Below are 19,713 nucleotides of genomic sequence, written 5' to 3' on the forward strand. Positions count from 1 at the left end.
ATGGTTCCCAAGCATGCTTTCCACTGAGGCACACCAAACATGGCCGACAAACAACTGTACACAGGAAAAACACTGTGAAAATGGCGGCAGAACAATGCTATGGCGATCAGCATATGCAGACCTCCAGACACCCAGTGGGGAGACCACAGACACCCAGGGACACAGCCGCCCAGTGCAGCCCCCCATTCAGGTGGGAACTCCTGGCTATAGGCACACACAACGCTCAGCAGCCCATCATGCAGCATTCTCCACGGGGGGGGGGGGGGGGGGGATAGGGGGCGATAGGGACAAGGAGAGACGAGAGTTAGGAGAGGGACCCCCGAGTCGACCTCCCAGGGAATGCCCAGCTGCTCAACCCCACCGAGGCAGAGAGAGCTGTACTTACCATCCGGACGAGCTGGGGACATACCATCACAGACCCACTCCTGAAGATTACGGGGATAAGGGTATCCAGCCAGCCGGCTGTTGATAGTAGATCACAGGATCCAAAAATCTTGCACAAAAGGAAAACTTCTGCAAAAAAATCCCAAGACCGATGGTCCCGCAAGGTTCACAAGTCCATCTCCTTCACAAGACAGAAAAAAACTGCGCTGCAGGAGGCAGGCTGAGGGGATGTAACTGGAGGGACCGCCCCCTGGGCGGAACTGTAAAGTTCTGTTTTTTCACATGTATAACATGTTCTGCCTAGTCCTCTCCTGAAGGTGGCATAACAATCCTATGGTCAAGATTAATGGAGCTGTGTCAGTCAGTGAATGAAAGAGCAAATCTGTTTGGTGGACAAGAGAGAAATCCTATCTTGTATCCTGAGGAAACCAGTTTGGAGACTCGCTGGTCGGAAAGTAGGGAGATCCACCAAGCTGCAAACACCCGAGAGTCGGGCAGGGGCAAACCATCATGCCGCAACAGATTCACTCGCAGGCTTGTTTGGCTTGCGAAACCACGGACACTTTTGTCCCTCAGTGGGCACCTTGTCGGACTGGGAACGCTTACCTGCTGACCCGGGCGGACAAAAAAAATCACTTCTGAGCAAAAAAGGAGGGTCCTTGTCTATGGCATGGCTCCTTACCTTTCCTGGACTGTGGGAGCAATGCACTCTTACCCCCAGTAACATTCTTAATGTCAAACAGCTTCTCTGCCTGGAAGGGCAAAGCTGCCAGTGCTTTCTTAGATGCCTGGTCTGCAGACCAGCATTTTAGCCAAATCAGGTGACATAGCACTACTGCTGATACTGAGGCTCTAGAGAGCAAGGGGGCCGTATCCAAGGCCACATCACAGACATACTTAACCACTTAACAACCGCCCTATAGCCGAATGACGGCTACAGAGCGGTTTCTTAATTCTGGAAGGCCATCATATGATGTCCTCCCAGAATTGCGCTCTCGCGCGCCCGTGACCGCCGGGTCCCATCACGGTAAACGGCCGCTCATAGCGGCCGTTTACCACGTGATCGATCTGTCAAATGATGGAGTGATCACTTGTAAACAAACCGGCGTCATGTTATGACGCCGGTTCCTCCCTCCCCCTCTCTGTACCGATCAGAACAGCAGAGGGGAAAGAGATCGGTGTCAGCAGCGATGCGGGCTGCATCTGCAGTGCCCACATCGCTGCTCACCGAAAATTAACCCCTCAATTCCCTGCCAATACCCTGCCATTACTCTGCGACGCCCCTAGAAATACCCTGCAACGCTCTGCAACACCCGCCAACGCTCTGCAACACCCGCCAACGCTCTGCAACACCCACCAACGCTCTGCAACACCCACCAACGCTCTGCAACACCCGCCAACGCTCTGCAACACCCGCCAACGCTCTGCAACACCCGCCAACGCTCTGCAACACCCGCCAACGCTCTGCAACACCCGCCAACGCCCTGCAACACCCGCCAACACCGTGCAACACCCGCCAACACTGTGCAACACCCGCCAACACCGTGCAACACCCGCCAACACCGTGCAACACCCGCCAACACCGTGCAACACCCGCCAACACCGTGCAACACCCGCCAACACCGTGCAACACCCGCCAACACCGTGCAACACCCGCCAACACCGTGCAACACCCGCCAACACCGTGCAACACCCGCCAATACCGTGCAACACCCGCCAATACCGTGCAACACCCGCCAATACCGTGCAACACCCGCCAATACCGTGCAACACTCTGCAACACCCTCCAATATCCTGCAATGCTCTGCAACGCAATACTCTGCAACGCCATACTCTGAGATACCCAGCCATACCCAGCCATAGACACCCCCCCCCCCCCCCGGTGCTTCTACCGACTCGCCAATACGATCAAATCCAGAATCTTTTTTTTTTTTTTTTCAGGCTTCCCAGCTTAGAGGTGAGATGCGGGGTCTTATTGACCCCATATCTCACTGTAGAGGACCTGTCATGCCATTTTCCTATTACAAGGGATGTTTACATTCCTTGTAATAGGAATAAAAGTGATCAAAAAAATTATTTTTGGGGAAAAAAATGTCAAACTAAAATAAATAGACTAAAATGAACAATACAATTTTTTTTTTTTTTTTTTAAAGCGCCCCTGTCCCCATGTGCTCCCATGCAGAAGCGAACACATACGTAAGTCCCGCCCACATATGAAAACGGTGTTCAAACCACACATGTGAGGTATCGCTGCGAACGTTACAGCGAGAGAAATAATTCTAGCCCTAGACCTCCTCTGTAACTCAAAACATATAACCAGAAAAAAAAAAAAATGTCGCCTATGGGGATTTTTAAGTAGCGACGTTTGGCGCCATTCCACGAGCCTGTGCAATTTTGAAGAGTGACATGTTAGGTATCAATTTACTCGGTGTAACTTCGTCTTTCACATTATGCAAAAATTGGGCTAACTTTACTGTTTTTTTTCCAAAAAAAAAGCATTCGAAAAATTGCTGCGCAAATACTGTTCGAGAGTTGCAACGACCACCATTGTATTCTCCAGGGTGTTTGCTAAAAAAACATATATAACGTTTTGGGGTTCTATGTCATTTTCTAGCAAATAAATGATGATTTTTACATGTAGGAGAGAAATGTCAGAATTGTCCTGGGTGCTCCAGAACGCCTGATGGCGCTCCATGCATGTTGGGCCTCTGTATGTGGCCACACTATGTAAAAGTCTCACACATGTGGTATCGCCGTACTCAGGAGTAATAGCAGAATGTTTTTGGGGTGTAATTTGTGGTATGCATATGCTATGTGAGAAATAAACTGATAATATGACAATTTTGTGAAAAAAAAAAAAAAAAAAAAAAAGTAAAAAAAATCTTGATTTTGCAAAGAATTGTGGGAAAAAATGACAACTTCAAAAAACTCATCATGCCTCTTACTAAATACCTTGGAATGTCTTCTTTCAAAAAAGGGGTCATTTGGGGGGTATTTGTACTTTTCTGGCATGTTAGGGTCTCAAGAATTCCAATAGGTCGTCAGTACTTCAGATATTGGCACCATAGCTTGTGGACTCTCCAACTTTCACAAAGACCAAATAATATCCACCAATTTGTACTTATTTTTATCAAAGATATGTAGTAGTATAAATTTTTGGCCAAAATTAATGAAGAAAAAATTACTAATCTGCTAAACTTTATAACAGAAACAAAGAAAAAATCATTTTTTTTTTACAGAATTTTCTGTATTTTTTCTTTTATAGCACAAAAAATAAAAAACCCAGCGGTGATTAAATACCACCAAAAGAAAGCTCCATTTGTGTGAAAAAAAGGACAAAAATTTCATATAGGTCCAGTGTTGCATGACTGAGTAATTATCATTCAAAATGTGAGAGCACCGAAAGCTGAAAATTGGTCTGGTTATTAAGGGTGTTTAAGTGCCCAGTGGTCAAGTGGTTAAGGCCCTGCACCAACTGGTCCGCCAGCTCCAAGTTGCTTCTCCAACACACGGTGCAACAATTTAGCCCATTCAGTAAGCGTCTGACACCAGGGTCGTGGCTAACACTGGCCGCAATGCTGACCCCTCAACATAAACATGGACCGGGAAACCGCCTCGCCCCTCCTGTCGGCAGGGTCATTGAAACAGTGGTCTCTTCCATCGGAATTATGGTTACCTTATTTAACCTCGATACCCGGGGGGAGAGGGGTCAACAATCAGAGATGTCAATTTCTTCAGGAAACTCTCCTCAAAGGGGTAATGCACCGCCATGCGTCTCGGGACTGAAAAGGCCCGCTGTGGGCTTCCCCACTTCTGTAAATAAACGTATCAAAAGAAGTTAAGTAAGGAAACATCTTAGCTGTGCGGGCCGGCTTGTGGGACCCAAAAGGGACCGACATCTCTGTACATGCCCCCGTGGTATCCTCCATCTTTAGGGTATCCCGCACCGCTGTGATAAGTGCTCCAAAATGTGCTTTTTCCTGCGCCAACCCGGACACTGAGTCATTCTCACTGTCTTCACGGTCCTGGTCCGCATCCTCTGAAATGTCAGAACAGGGGTTACCTGCCACAGCAGGACCAGAGTCTGAATCAGAACTTTCCCCTGAAGACGGTGTGGGGAGGGGGCATTTTTTACCCTCCTTGCGCCCGTACGCCGCTTCCACCCTCTGGCAACAAAGGACTCCAGGACCGCCGACAGAGCGTCCATAGTCAATGCAGGTGCAGGGGAACCAGTTGCCATAAAAAGGATGTCTGGGGAACAGGCCCAAGCTTCTGACGCCAGGCTGACCCACACTTGCCTGTCACCACTTAGGGACCTAAGGCAAGTCACACAAAAAGCCCTCCCTCCTAGCTGCCACAGACTGATGGGCCCCCCGCAGGACTCACCACCCTGACACAGGTACTGCGCTGTGGTGCTGCTGTCTGCTCTCCCCTGTACCAGCCACAAGGTGTTCTATGTAAAAAACATGCTGTTCTAGAAGGAAACATTCACCCAGCGCTAGAGGCAAAACAAGCTGAGGCTACTAGAAAATGCCCGCCTCAGCAAAAAATGTTTGAGTGTGTGGGCAAAATGGCCACCCGACTTCCAGAAGATGGCTGATAGGGTAAAAACTGGCTATGGCTACAGAAAAATGGCTGTGGTCCTTGCGGCGGCCTCCCCACATAGCGTACACACCAAAAAAGCCCCACCATGGCCCAAGAAACAGGGAAGAGGACGAGTGGACCCCCAACAACCAGCACAGCCCCCTGCCAGGACTCTGGACCCCCCCCCGGAGGACCCCGGCCGGGTACGTGCACCGTCCAGTCACATAGCGGCCCATAGCATGAAGAGGAGGGAAAGGGCCAGGAAGAGAAGAAAGGGAGAGTCAGAGAACCCCTAGTCGACCTCCCAGGGAATGCCCAGCTGCTCCATCCTGCCGAGACGGGTGGAACCATACTTAACCCTCCTGCAGGGACTGCTGGGCGGACAGACCCATCACCCGAGCAGTACGGGGTGACTGTCGGCCACAGCACACTGACACGGAAAGCAGTAGGCCAGTCATATGTGCCCCGGAGCATATAGCTCACCAGCCGCCCCTGTATCAGAAAGAGCATGCCATGGCCGACCCAGCGCGTAGCTAAGGTCTGCTCACGCTCGATGGCCAGGCTGGGGAGACTACCGGGATCTATATTATCAAGCCTGTCACCCAGCTCGGCTGTTGATTGTAGATCACAGGAATCAAAAATGCAGAAAAACGAAAAAATACATTAGGACCAATGTTCCCCACGGGAAGCCAGGTCCTTCTACACTAGGCAGAAAAAAAACTGAGCTACTGGATGCAGTGTGAGGGGTTATAGCCAGTAGGGCCGCCCCCTGGGCGGTACTGTGCAGTTTTGCTGTTTTGACATGTTCTGCTTAGTCCTCTCCTGAAGGTGGCAATATAACCCTAAGGTCAAGATGAAGATTTTGTGCCTGTCAAACGGAAGAGTAAACTGAGGTACTCCCAGCAAGGGGAGGGGTTATATAGGGGAGGTAAACTTCCTGTCTAGGGTGTGCCATTGTCCATTACCTAGTGGTGCCTATATAACCATCAGTAAATAATGTGGCTCTGTGTCCCGTGATGTACCAAAGTGAAAGAATCTTTTGGACATGGTTGCTGGTGGTGATGCGACTACACAGGCGTGTGCTCAGCCTGCTCCGATGGGCACTGGTGAGGCGGCACTGATTGCACATCACTGATGGCACAGATCCCCAATAGGCACTGTACTGATGGGGCATGGTTTTGGCACTGTAATTTGTGTGTTAAACTCACTGAAGGAACAGATCACTGTCAGATCATCTCTCTCCTCACATGCGATCTCTGTGTGAGGAGGGAGAGCTGGCAATGAGAGATGATCTCATATGTTTATATTTGATACCCAACATGTCATGCTTCAAAATTGCACCCGCTCGTGGAACGGCAACAAACTTTGACCCTTAAAAACCTCCATAGGCCACATTTAAAATTTTCTACAGGTTACTAGAATTAGTGCTCTCATTCTTTTATTATTATTTTACTTTTATTTTTATTTTTTTACACTGTCCTGTAGGGTCAAAAGCATGACAAGACATGTTAAATGTAAGATCTGGGGTCACACAAAATGAAAAAAAAAAAAAAAAAAAAGTCACTTCCTCCATCCAATGTTATGGAGCCGAGTAAGGGGCCATCTTTCCCTCACTTGGCTCCAGGCCTGCCAGGGGGAAGGAAGCAATCAGGTCCGCCTCTAGAGACTACCAGAGCGCGGCGGGAGGGGGCCCGCTGTCGCCGCTGATAATAGTAAAGCGGACCGCCCACCGTTGAACAAAATAGAGGGGGTGCATCGGTATTTATACAACGGTATTTAACATCGAAAGAACTACGTGTAATAACGACGGGCAGTCCGAAAGTGGTTAAATCTGATTGAAGCAAAGCATTTTAGGTCTTATTTTATTGACAACATGTTTGATAATCTAATGTTCAGGGGTTGTAAATCTTTAACCACTTCAGCCCGAAAGGATTTGCCCCCTTAATGACCAGGTCATTTTTTCCAAACGGCACTGCACCGCTTTAACTGACAATTGCACGGCCATGCGATGCTATACCCAAACAAAATGTACGTCCTTTTGCCCCCACAAATAAAGCACTCTTTTGGGGGTATTTGATCACCTCTGCAATTTTTATTGTTTGTGCTACAAACAAAAAAAAAAAAAGTGACAATTTTGAAAACAATATATATTTGACTTTTTGCTATAATAAATATCACCCAAAAAAATTTAAAACACTAAATGTATTCATCAGTTTAGACCGATATGTATTCTACATATTTCTGTTAAGATAAATCAAAACAAACAAAAAAAAAAAAAACGCAATAAGCGTATATTGATTGGTTTACACAAAAGTTATAGCATCTACAAAATAGGGGATAGATGCCATTTGTATTTATTTTTTTTTATTTTTTTATCGTAATGGCGGTGATCTGCAATTTTTAGCGGGACTGCAACATTGTGGCGGACAGACCGGACACTTTTTTGGGACCACTGATACTTATACAGCGATCAAAGCTAAAAAATAGCCACGGATTACTGTATAAATGTCACTGGTAGGGGAGGGTTTAACACTTGGGGGCGATCAAGGGGTTAAGTGTGTCCTAGGGAGGTGTTTAACTGTGGGCGCAGTATAGTGACAGGGAGTAGAGAGACATCCTGTTTCTAATCACTAGAAACAGCAGATCTCTCTCCTATCCCTGACAGAACGGGGATCTGTATGTTTACATTGACAGATGCCCCGTTCTCTCTCTGTCTCAGGAGCAATTGTAGTTGCCTGGTCGACATTGCAGCTGCTCGGGCACGCGCATCAGCTCCTACGTCAAGTGACAGCACGCTTGTGCGCCTGCTAAGGCTGTTTACAGGGATGGCATACAACTCCAGCAATTTGCCCAGGAGAGCCAATCTGATGCTGTATAATGACGGCAGCTGGTCGGCTAGTGGTTAAAAAAAATAAAAAAAATAAAAATAAGTTCTTGAATCATAAGAGAATCGTGATCTTTATTCTAAGCAAAAAAAATAGCATTTTGTACTCACCGTAAAATCCTTTTCTCTGTAGTTCACCAACTAACACAGCTCCTTTCTTAGGCCATCGGGTTGTTACGCCACCTTCAGGAGATGACTAAGCAGAACATGTTAAAATGTTATAATAAAACTAGAACTTTCTAGTTCCTCCCAAGGTAACAAGCCCTCAGCCTGCTACTGCAGTATAACATAAAAAATAGGAGGGGAGGGTGCTGTGTCAGTCGGTGAACTACAGAGAAAAGGATTTTACGGTGAGTAAAAAAAAATCCTATTATCTCTTACGTTCACCGAATGACAGCTCCTTTCTTAGACCATTGGGGACATCCCCAAGCATTACCAAAACGAGGGGTGGGAAAAAGCATAAAAACATCACCCACAAAAAACAGAATGCGGGCACAGCACAGAACTTTTTTACCCACAAAAAAATAGAGTGCTCCTCAATCTGGGAGTCACTACCTTACAAACTGCCTCAAAACTTGAGTTAACAAATGCAACAGTGCATTAACTTAAAAGGAACTCTGTCTTTCACCAAAAAAAAAAAAAACAGGGAAAAATTTAAGTGCATTGCAATTACACGGCGGCCTGCAAAACTTTGCGGCCAAAACAGGCATCAGCCGATGCACAAACATCTACCTTGTAGAATTTTGTAAAGGTGTGAACAGATGACCAAGTCACCGCTTTGCACACTTGAGCTGAGTCTGACTTCCGAAAGGGAGCCGTAGCAGACCAATACACCCTCAGAGCCCGGACCACGTCCAGGGAATGGAGGGCCACCTCTTTAGGATGTGTCAGTTTAGGACACAGGGATGGTAATACAATGTCTTCATTGATGTGGAATGCCAAAACCACCTAAGGCAGGAAAGAAGGTTGCGGATGCAACACCACCTTATCCTTATGGATAACCAGATATGGCAACTTGCAGGACAAGGCCGCCAGTTCAGAAACCCTCTTGACCGATTGTAATGGCCACTAGAAAGACCATTTTCTGAGAGAGTCAACAGAGGGATCTCTCTGATATTTTCAAATGGCGGTTTCTGAAGTGCTGACGACACCAGGTTCAGATCCCACAGGGTTAACGACGGTGGACACACCAGAGGAACTACATGTCAGTCTCCGTGAACAAAAGTGCTCACTAGAGAGTGAGATGCCAGGGGTCAAGGCTGATATGTGTCCCTTAATGGTGCTTAAAGCTGAATTCTCATCTACTCCCTGCTGTAGAAACAGCAGGATCCTGGAAATAGAAAAGGAGCACGGACGCCAGCCTTTCTCCTCACACAGAGGTATGCCTTCCAGGTATGATGATATATCTTCAGAGAAGAATATTTCCATGCTCTCATTATAGTTGGAATCACTGAGTCGGATAGGCCCCGGTTCCTCAACACCTGGCTCTCAATAGCCATGCCGTTAAAATGAGCGATGGTAAAGCAGGATGGAGAACCAGACCTTGAGACAGCAGGTCCTCTCGCAACGGCAGTTGCCATGGGGCGTCCGCCACCAGGCACACTAGGCCTGCGTACCAGGGATGCTGGGGCCAATCTGGGGCAATCAGTATTCGCTGGAATCCCCTCGGCCTCCACTCTGCGTAGCAGACGTGGTAATAGTTTTAGCAGAGGAAAGGCATAGATCAGCTGGTACTGATCCCACGGAGCCACCAGTGTGTCTGCCCAAGGATCTCGTCCTGGACACGAATCTCGGCACATTTCGATTGAGATGGGAGGCCAGAAGAGCCACATCTGGTGTGCCCAATCACAGGTACAGTAGCCTGAGCAACTCCGGTTGCAACACCCATTCTCCTGGGTCAAACATCTGGCGACTTAGATAGTCCGCCTGCCAGTTCTCCACTCCCGGGATGTAAAAGGCCGAAATGGCCTGTACATGTCACTCTGACCACTGAAGGATGCGAGTGACCTCCCGTGCGGCGGCCAACCTTCTTGTTCCTCCTTGGTGATTGATATATGCCACCGCCGTGGCATTGTCTGACTGGATCCTGATCGGAAGTACTTGAAGTCTTAAGCATGTGGAGAGGCATAGTCTGATCACTCGCAGATCGAGCACATTGATCGGCAACTTGGATTCCTCCGCCGACCAGAGGCCCTGGGTCGACTGAACTCTCATTACTCCACCCCAGCTGGTTAGGCTGGCGTCCGTTGTGATCACCGTCCAATGTAGAGGTAGGAACGACTTCCCGGACCGAAGTGCTGGGGACCTGAGCCACCAGAGCAGGGAGTCCCTGACTGGCTCACCTGAATCTGCCGATCCAGGGATAACGGAGATTTGTCCCATTTTGTCAAGATATCCTTCTGAAAGACTCTGGTGTGAAACTGGGAATAGGGTACTGCCTCGAAGGAGGCCACCACGAGTTCCACAATTCGCATGCAGAAGCGTAGAGAAGTCCACCTGCGGTTCATCAGCAGTTTTACCGCAGCTCTGAGTCTGCAGCTTGCCTGAAGGGGAAACACTCTTGCTTCCATTAAGTCCAGCAGTAAGCCTAGGTACGCCAAGCGCTGAGTCGGTACGATCACAGACTTTTTTTTAGGTTCAACAGCCACCCACATTCCTGCAGGGTCTGCATTGTGATCGCCACATTCTCCTCTAACTCTGAGGTGGAAGATGCTCTCAGGAGGAGATTGTCTAGGTCAGTGGTCATCAACCCTGTCCTCAGGGCCCACTAACAGGCCAGGTTTGCAAGATAACTGAAATACATCACAGGTGATATCATTTGCTGCTCAGTAATTGCAGTATTCTAGTTTACATCTCTCCAAGGTAATACATAAAACCTGGCCTGTTAGTGGGCCCTGAGGACAGGGTTGATGACCACTGGTCTAGGTAACCTATGATTGCGATACCGCGTTGACACAGCAACGCCAAAACAGGAGCCAATACCTTGGTAAAGACTCAGTGGGCTGATGCCAAACCAAAGGGGAGAGCCACAAACTGGTAGTGGGTTTCCCCAACTGCAAAATCGCAGAAATTTCTGATGTCGAAGGCATGTGCAGGTACGCATCCTGAATGTCCAAAGATGCCAGGGAGTCCCCTTGATGGAGTGCAACGATTACTGAGCAAACTGATTCCATTCTGAACCTCTGTACTTTCACAAAGTAATTAAGGGATTCTAGGTCCAAGATTGGACGAACCCCTTCCTTTTTGGGGACTACAAACAGATTGGAGTAGAACCCCTGGAAACGTTCCACCTCTGGAACAGCTACTATCACCCTGTGACTCAGCAGGTCCTTTACCACTCCCATTAGGGCCTCCTGGCGAGCCAGGACTATGGGTATGCTGGAGGGGGAAGAATCTGTTTTGCGGCCAAGAGAGGAACTTTATCTTGTAGCCGGAGGAAATCAGGCTGCAGATCCATTGGTCGGACAGCCGAGAGGCCCACTGAGCTGCAAACTCCCGAAGGCGACCCCCCACCCAAGTTGCAGGCGGGGGCAAATCTTCATGCGGTAGCACTTTTGCCCACAGGCTTGTTAGGCTTGCGGTTCCAGGGACCCTTTTTAGTCCTTCAGAGTTCGTCCTGTCGGGCTGGGGAAGTTTAGGCGAAGCTCCGGGCGGATGAAAAAGCCGCTTAGAAGTGGAAAATGAGTGCCCTTGCCTACAGCGTGGCTCCTTAGCCTTCCTGGCCTGTGAGAGTAGTGTACTCTTACCACCTGTGGCATTTTTAATAATGTCATCCAATGAGGCCCCATAGAGCCGCTCGCCAACAAAGGGTAAATCCATCAGGGCTTTTTTAAATGCCTGGTCAGCCAACCAGCATTTTAGCCAAATCAGGTGCCTCAGCATCACTGCTGACACTGAAGCCCAAGATAACAGAGGGAGAATATCCAGGGCCGCATCACAAACATACTTCAGGCCTTGCACTAACTGGTCTGCTAGTTCCACGCAGACAGGAGAAGCCTGTTGCTCCCCCAATTTGCGGTGCAAAAGTATTGCCCACTCAGTAAGTTTTTGTGACACAAGTGCGGATGCCAGTACTGGTCGCATTGCTGACCCCACAACCGTAAACAAGGAATGAGCCATTGCCTCTGCCTTCCTGTCCATGGGGTCCTTAAATGCAGGAGTCCCCTCTACCAGGATCGCGGTTACTTTGTTTAACCTGGATACTGGGGGGTCCATGACCGGAGGAGCCGACCATTTTTTGAGAAGGCTCTCCTTAAAAGGGGTAACACACCGCCATGCATTTGGGGACCGAAAAGGTCCGTTGTGGTTGACCCCATTCCTTGTATATGAACTTATTGAAAAAAGTCAGATATGGAAACACTTTAGGTGTACGGGCTGGCTTACGGGACCCAAAAAGGGACCGCTACATTAGCAGAAGGATCTGCTGGCTCCTGAATTTTCAGGGTATCACACACAGCTGTGATATGTGCTCCCACAAGTGCTTTATCACGCACGGACCCAGACGGGGAATCATCCTCACTGTCCGAATGGTCCTGGTCAGAGTTGTTTGAAACAGAACAGGGGTTACCAGCCTCGGTGGGGGCCGAGTCTGCATCAGAGCTCTCCCATGAGGAGGGGGGGGAGGGGGGGCAGGGGCCGTTTTTTACCACCTTTGCGCCCATGCACCGCCTCCATCTTGGCGACAAACGGATTAAGGTCCACCAACAAAGCGCCCAGAGGCACTGCACTGTCTGCAGGCGGTTGCAATTGCCTGGATTTTGGGGGAAGAAACACCAGTTTCTGAAGCCAGTCTGCCACCTGTTGGGGACTTAGGACAATGATGGTCTCACCCTCCTAACTGCTGCTGACTGAGGGGCTCTTCCCACAGGACTCACCACCCTGACCGATTTCTGCACCATCCAGCTAGCTGTACCTGTGTCAGCTCCCAGATGCATAAGAGACCAACTACACTGTGCTGAACTCCTCTGAATAGCGCTGAAGCTGAAAACGTGTTCAGGCTTAAACAAAATGGCCGCCAAGTATCCAGTATAAAGAACATAGTCACAGGGAAAATGGCTGCCGGACTACAGGAAAATGGAGACAGAGCATGATGCTCCCTGGTTACACAAAAAATGGGCGCTGAGCACTGTATGCAATGAAGAACAGTGAAAAAAAACAGGCGGATAAATGGCGGTAAACATTGCTACAGCGATCAGCAGACACAGCCACCAGACACCTCAGGGGAGAGACCTACACACATCCAGGGAACAGCTACCCAGTGCAGCCCCCCGGGGAACACCTGTCTATGGCACACACACTGCTCAGCAGCCCATGCAGCATCCCCCACAGGGAAGGGGAGGAAGACAGAGAGACGAGAGGGAGGCGAGGGACCCCTGAATCAACCTCCCAGGGAATGCCCAGCTGCTCAGCCCCACCGAGGCAGGGAGAGCTGTACTTACCAGTCATGAAGAGCTGGGAGACATTCCAACATAGACCCCCTCTCCGATCAGTAGGGGGTGGCTGCTGGCCCGGCACACTGTCACGCAGACATCAGTAGCCTGGTCATATGTGTGCCCCGGGGCATTACGCCCACCGGTCACCCCTGGACCTGGGGGCATGTTGTGGCCGACCCAGCGTGGAGCTCTGGTCTGCACACACTCGCTGGCCAGGCTAGGGAGACTACAAGGATAAGGGTATCCAGCCTGTCACCCAGCCGGCTGTTGACAGCTGATCACAGGATCTTTAATCTTGCACAAAAAGCAAAAAACTTCTGCAGAAAAGTCCACGGACCGATGAGCCCACAGGGTTCCTAGGTCCTTCATCAGGCTGAAAAAAACTGAGGCTGCAGTAGCAGGCTGAGGGGTTGTTAGCTAAGGGACCGCCCCTTGGGCGGAAACAGAAAGTTCTAACTTTATTTTAACATGTTCTGCCTAGTACTCTCCTGAAGGTGGCATAACAACCCGATGGTCTAAGAAAGGAGCTGTCAGCCAGCGAACGTAAGAGAAAAATTGCGATTCTCATTTTATCCAGAATCATACAGCACTACAGGAAAGTCAACCATTGGCTCTAAAAAACGATACCGGGGTACAACAACTTGAAGCAGAAGGCCGCATATATGAGTTGCGTTGGCATTAAGGGGTTAAAGTACTTTGTATTGTGTGACATTTTTTTCTGTGCTTTTTTCTATAGCAGGGGTAAGCAGACCCTGGCATCGATGCCACAAGCGGCACGCAAAGCCTCTTTTACCGGCACTCGACTCCCTCCCCGTCAACAGTGCAGGTAAGTGTCAGTGAGACACTAATGCATTCCAGTTTCAGAATTCCCCATGCCACACCTGCACTGAGGGGGAGGCACTGTGCCCCCCCAACACATTGTAAACAATGGGAAACATTGGTTCTCTAACTTGCTGTAAGCTACGATTGTCAGCTTTTATGATGGGGAAGAGATTGGGTGTAGTTCTGCTAGGGGGCAGTCCCTGTTTCCAGGAGAAGGAGAACTGTTGTTTTGGCCACTGCTAAAAGCCAATCACAGTCCTGCAAGCCCAACCCACCATCTGGAGGAAGATGACTCGATTGGTAGCCACTACCAATTTCAGAAAGAAGGGATTTCACTGTGATTGAGAAAACCACAATCAGGTGATAATTTGTGGAATTACTGTTGAGCTTTCCGGCAACTTCGTTGAAATTATTCCTGAAAATTTGCATCACTTACTACAGAACTGTTGGGCCAGATGAGCAGGGGGGTTCAGTGTTGGGCCAGATGAGCAGGAAAGAAGGACAGTGGAGCAGATGTGAAAAGAGGTGTATTGGTGGGGCAGAAGAGCAGGGGGGGTACAGAGGCGAGATAGATGTGCAGGAGGTACATGGGTGGGGGATATGAGAAAGCAGGTTACAGTGGTGCGGTAGATGAGCAGGGGGTCACAGTGGTGAGGCAGATGACCAGGGGGGGGGGGGTTTCAGTGGTGGAGCAAATGAGAAGAGTACAGTGGTAGGGCATGTGCAGGGGGTTACAGTGGTGGGTAGATGAGCAGGGGGGTAAAGTGGATTAAACAGATTTGCAGGGGGAACAGTGATCTGAGGTGTGAAGGTGCATGAATTGGGGCTCATCCAAGGTGTGGAGTTGCAGGAATTGGGGCTGATCTGAGGCGTGAGAGTGCAGGATATAAATTTCTCACTACGAAAGTAGTTTAGAGCATTTACTTTATAAAAAAAAAAAAATAATCCTTTTCAAGATTGAGAGCATGCTTTTTTTAAAATCGGCACACTCAATTTCTTTCAACACATTTTTTGGCACATAGTGCTCAAAAAGTTGCCTACCCCCTGTTCTATAGTGTGGTTGTGCTCTCACCTCAATTTTTTGACCTTACAAATTAAAAAGTGTATGTTACCCCAACATTTCATATTCCCGATATGAGTCTGCTGTACCATGTACTTTTATGAGAGCTGGTTCACACCACAAAAAACGCACTACAGATCAGTTCTGGATGCGTTTCTGCATGCATTTTTTTAATGCATTCTAGGTGCACGTTTTCTTTTTTTTCACTAGACTAGGGTCTGATGCGCTCCTGTGCATTCTTGATGTATTTTACTGCTTTGCAGTGCAGGAAAAACAAGCATGTTTTGCTTTTTTTTTCCTGGAACTGAAAAGCCCTGAAGCTGACTGCACTGGTGTGAACTATGCCATTGGAAACAATATAACCTAATTTAAATGCATTTTTGATGCCGAACAAAAATGCACTGCACTGCATGTGGTGTGAATTGGCCCTGAAAAAGTATCCTAGTATCTTTGTATAGCTTCCTTTGTGAGAAATCCCACGCCGTTCCCTTTGCTTTCCTATTAAAAACTGACCACGCTAAGGCTTCATAGACACATAGCCATACTTTGACAGCCAGCTGCAGGATAACATAATAACACAGTAAAATCATGCCGCAATTTCAGCTTTCTCAAACACTTTATAAGACATATGCAAACATTACAGAGATAAGCATGTTGCATGAATCCAGTCCTATTTCATACTAACCAACAGTAACAACAACAACAAAAAAAGAAAGAAACGAAACCAACAGAAAACAATACAAAGATCATAAGTGAGCATAGGTACAGGCCAAGTGTGGTCCAATTTACCTCCGGGTCTTACATCTCCAGGCCCCAGTCGGGTCAAGGATGGGATTTAAGCATACCCTGCTTAGATTTCCTATTTAAATTTTTCAGGATCACACACAAAAAAAATTATATTATATATATATATATATATATATATATATATATATATATATATATATATATATATATATATATATATATATATATATATATATATATATATATATATATATATATATATATAAAGGGGGGGGGGGGAGGAGGAAGAGCAGAAGAGTAAGGAGAGGAGGGGGAGAGAGACCTCCAGGAGGGTGCCCCTGGATATCAGTACTAAGGAGGAAAGAAGAAGGGTTGAGAATATCACCAGCTGCCCTCTCCATTGCCCAATAAGTCCAGGAGGGGAACCCGCCAAGTAGGACGTCATTGGTATGGTGCTGGGTTAACCTTGAATTAGTTCTCAATAAGATTGAGAGGCTTTGAAGGATGTCCATGCATCCCAAGTCGTTGTGCAAGTGAAGATTTTGTCAAGCGGAATATATCAGCTCCTCCATCTCCGCAGTCCGGTTGATCCAGAGCATCCATTCGGCCAGGGACAGGATTATTGTCGACCGCTAGTGGATTGGTACGCTTATCCTAGCCACGTTGATCATGTGTAATGCAATCGATTTACGGTAACGCTTTTTGGGGATCTCTGATAAATGTAAAAGGCATTGGGCCGGAGTATACGCAAGCTGGAGCGAAGGACACCTTCACTGTTACCTGGTGTACTTCCCACCAGAATGGCTGTAAGGACGGGCACCTCCACCAAATGTGAATGAATGTGCCAGTATCCTTGCCACATCTCCAGCACAGTAGGTGAAAATTTGTGTATTAAGTCTGGTGTTCTGTACCAACGAGTTCTTAGTTTATAGCCATTCTCTTGCAATGAAACGTTTACAGAACCCTTGTTGAGGTAGAAGTTAATCTTGCCCCAATTTTTGTCCTCTATGCCTATGTCAAGCACTGCCTCCCAGTAGGCCCACTCTGAGCGCAAGCTGTCTGGCATTTTTTCATAGAGAGGCATAAAGCGCTGAGATTACATGCCTCTGTCGTGCCGCAATTTCACCCCCCTTAACCGCAGCAGCTCCTAAACTCTGGTAAAAGACCATGTGTACATTGACACATAAGGCTTTTAAAAAGTTTCATTTAGCAGCTTTGGCAAAAAATATAAAAATTTCAAAAGCTCCTAGAGTTTAGAAGCTATAGCATACATGAACACTTAGGTAGCATTCACAGCTGAATGTAGTATCTGAGCGTTTTATCCCTTCTGCATTTTTATAAAGCGTTTTTGAGCTTTGGCATTTTTTTTTTTAAATAGCCAATAGGGAAGACTATTATCTGTTGCTAGGTTTTTCAGCTTTTTTAATTTTTTCATTAGTTTTTTATTTATTTTTTCATTATAAAATTGTTCATTTTTGTTTTCCCCCGTTAGGATTAGGATTTATTTGTATCTCTCACTCTGCTGCTCACCATATAATTTTTTTTTTTCTCAAATTTAACTGGAAATAACAAAATAACATTTTAATTGGAAATAACAAAATAACATGTTATATAACCTTTACAGAAAACACAGCAATGCTGCATCAATCTTCTCCATTTCTCACCTCCCAATTCAGGCCAGATTCTGTTCTTCCATTGATCCACACAGATAATGATCATCAGACCAAACGCTGCCAAAAATACAATTCTGAGTGATGTAAAAGCAAAGAACCTGCAAAACAAGTATTTACACTTAGATTGTAAGCTCCTTGAGGGCAGGGACTGATGTGAATGTACAATGTAAATGTAAAGCACTGCATAAAATTGATGGTGTTAAACAAGTACCGGAAATAAATAACTAAAAATACACTGAATGCTGGTTTACCCATGTGAATATTGCAGCTATTTGCAAAGGAACAATAAACAGTGTACAATAAAACAAAAAACAGGGATGGTTCAGAATATAAGTACTCAACTGCAGTGATTCCCAATTTTTGAAAACATGTAGTTATGACTTTTTTAGGCAATATAAAGCACAATTTTATGTATTGCCTGAATTAAAATATTACGCCTTCCAGATTCTAAGCATGCATGTTGAGCTTGTCTGTAACAAGAGGGATCCAGCACGTATATGACCAGACGTCCCTCATGCCTAGTTGTCCAGCCCAAATATAGCAGCATCAGCATTGGTTAATTTGACAATACTCAGAGTCATCCTAGACCAGTGCTGATCAACCCAGTAAATACAAAAGTGACCCCTGACATGTTTAAACGAAATTAGTTCACCACAAAAATTGCTCGTGTGAGGATCAGGTTTCAGGCTGAAGACCAATTAGTTACACAGAAGTGTATTCGAGGAACAAGTGAAGGGTCGATAACGAGTGGTAGCAAAATATGGACGGCAGCAGGAGCGAGATACTGGCTGGAGAGAGCACAATAATCTGGCAAACAGGAAGTGCAGAGACATGGCTTAAATCAGGAAGTTCCTAAGAGGAGCAAAGAGTTCAAGGTTCAGCAGAAGTCAAGGCCCAAGACAGGGTTGTCCAATGGATCAGACAGGGAACTGTCCAGCATCTGAGGTATCTCAGTGGGGAGAGTCATTGTCTCATGGTCATGGTCCCAGGTTCAAGTCCAGGCCCTGACATCATACCCGAGAGAGCTCTGTGGATGCTGCAAATTACTGTAGTAATCAACGCTGCTACAATTATTGATTTGATAGGCCTCGTTCATGCGGTATGCTTGTGAAGGGCTGTGTTTATCCACATGGGGATGCATAGGTTTTCCATGCAAGCAGTCCTACTGATTTCAATTAGGACATGGCTGCAGTGTCTCAATAGGACATCCATGTGGGTGCAGCTGTGTGTTCCCGAATGCAGTCAGGGACATATCAGCCCCCACACAGATTTCATATTGGTCATCAATGGGACAGGCAGCTAAACACAGCCCTGACTGATTGGATCAGGTGGAGATTGTGACCACACTACCCCGCAACTCCACCCCACCCAAAGAATGCATTGGTATCTATTATGAAAAAAAACATACAAGGTAGTCAGTGAATATGCGGCAGTGCAGAGCAAGCAACCCCTGTGGTTACTATGCAGAAGGGAAGCTGCCGGACATTGGACCTAGAAGATTCTATCATGGAAGTAATGTTGATTACCAGGAGCGGTCCTGAGATATGCATACTTACATTGGTCCAAGCAGGGCCAATGGTAATCATGCAGTAAAAATCATACCTGGAGTTTAACTTTAAATGACTACAAAATAGGCTGGCAGACTGCAGGTTGGTCACCAGGGTTTTAGACAATAGAATCATCTAACCTAATTTTTTTATTCTTTTGCTTCTAAATTTTAAAAAAAAAAAACGGAGCCCAAGAGGTACCTGCTCCCATGAGATTAAGAGCTAGAAACACACTGCTCAAAGCCACCTGAGGATCTGATGAGCTGCTGAAGAGATCCAGGTGCATGCCTGATCCACAGCCAGGGAAACCCAGGGAAATTCAATGGAAACAAAGAAGAATGGCGACACATCCAGCAGTAAAATCAAAATAAATTTATTGTAAGTCCATAAATTCAAGCGAACATGACAAACATCAATCCAAAAAAAGTGCTCAGTGGATGTATTTCACACAGACAGACTTACAAAATTTGTAGCAAAAAGCCCATGGAAGAGACTAACCGGGAGCTCAGAAACACCAAGACCCCTTTCACACCACACCGCCCATAGCGTGGGTGGTAAAACGTCGCTATTTTCAGCGGCG

The 19,713-nt window shown here is 47.1% G+C and overlaps 1 protein-coding gene across 5 annotated transcripts in view; it reads right to left on the reverse strand.

The window, feature by feature from the left end:
• Nucleotides 1-19,713, reverse strand: part of RETREG3 (reticulophagy regulator family member 3) — a 489,061-nt gene that overhangs the window by 400,381 nt on the left and 68,967 nt on the right. For all 5 annotated transcript variants that reach the window (XM_077459456.1, XM_077459453.1, XM_077459457.1 and 2 more), the window contains exon 2: nt 17,578-17,684. In XM_077459456.1, coding sequence (XP_077315582.1) covers nt 17,578-17,684 — 107 coding nt within the window. The remainder of the gene's footprint in view (nt 1-17,577; nt 17,685-19,713) is intronic.

The sequence above is a fragment of the Lithobates pipiens genome, unplaced genomic scaffold (assembly GCF_037356315.1).
Source record: "Lithobates pipiens isolate NorthernLeopardFrog02 unplaced genomic scaffold, aLitPip1_a1.2 Scaffold_28, whole genome shotgun sequence".
Lineage (NCBI taxonomy): Eukaryota > Metazoa > Chordata > Amphibia > Anura > Ranidae > Lithobates > Lithobates pipiens.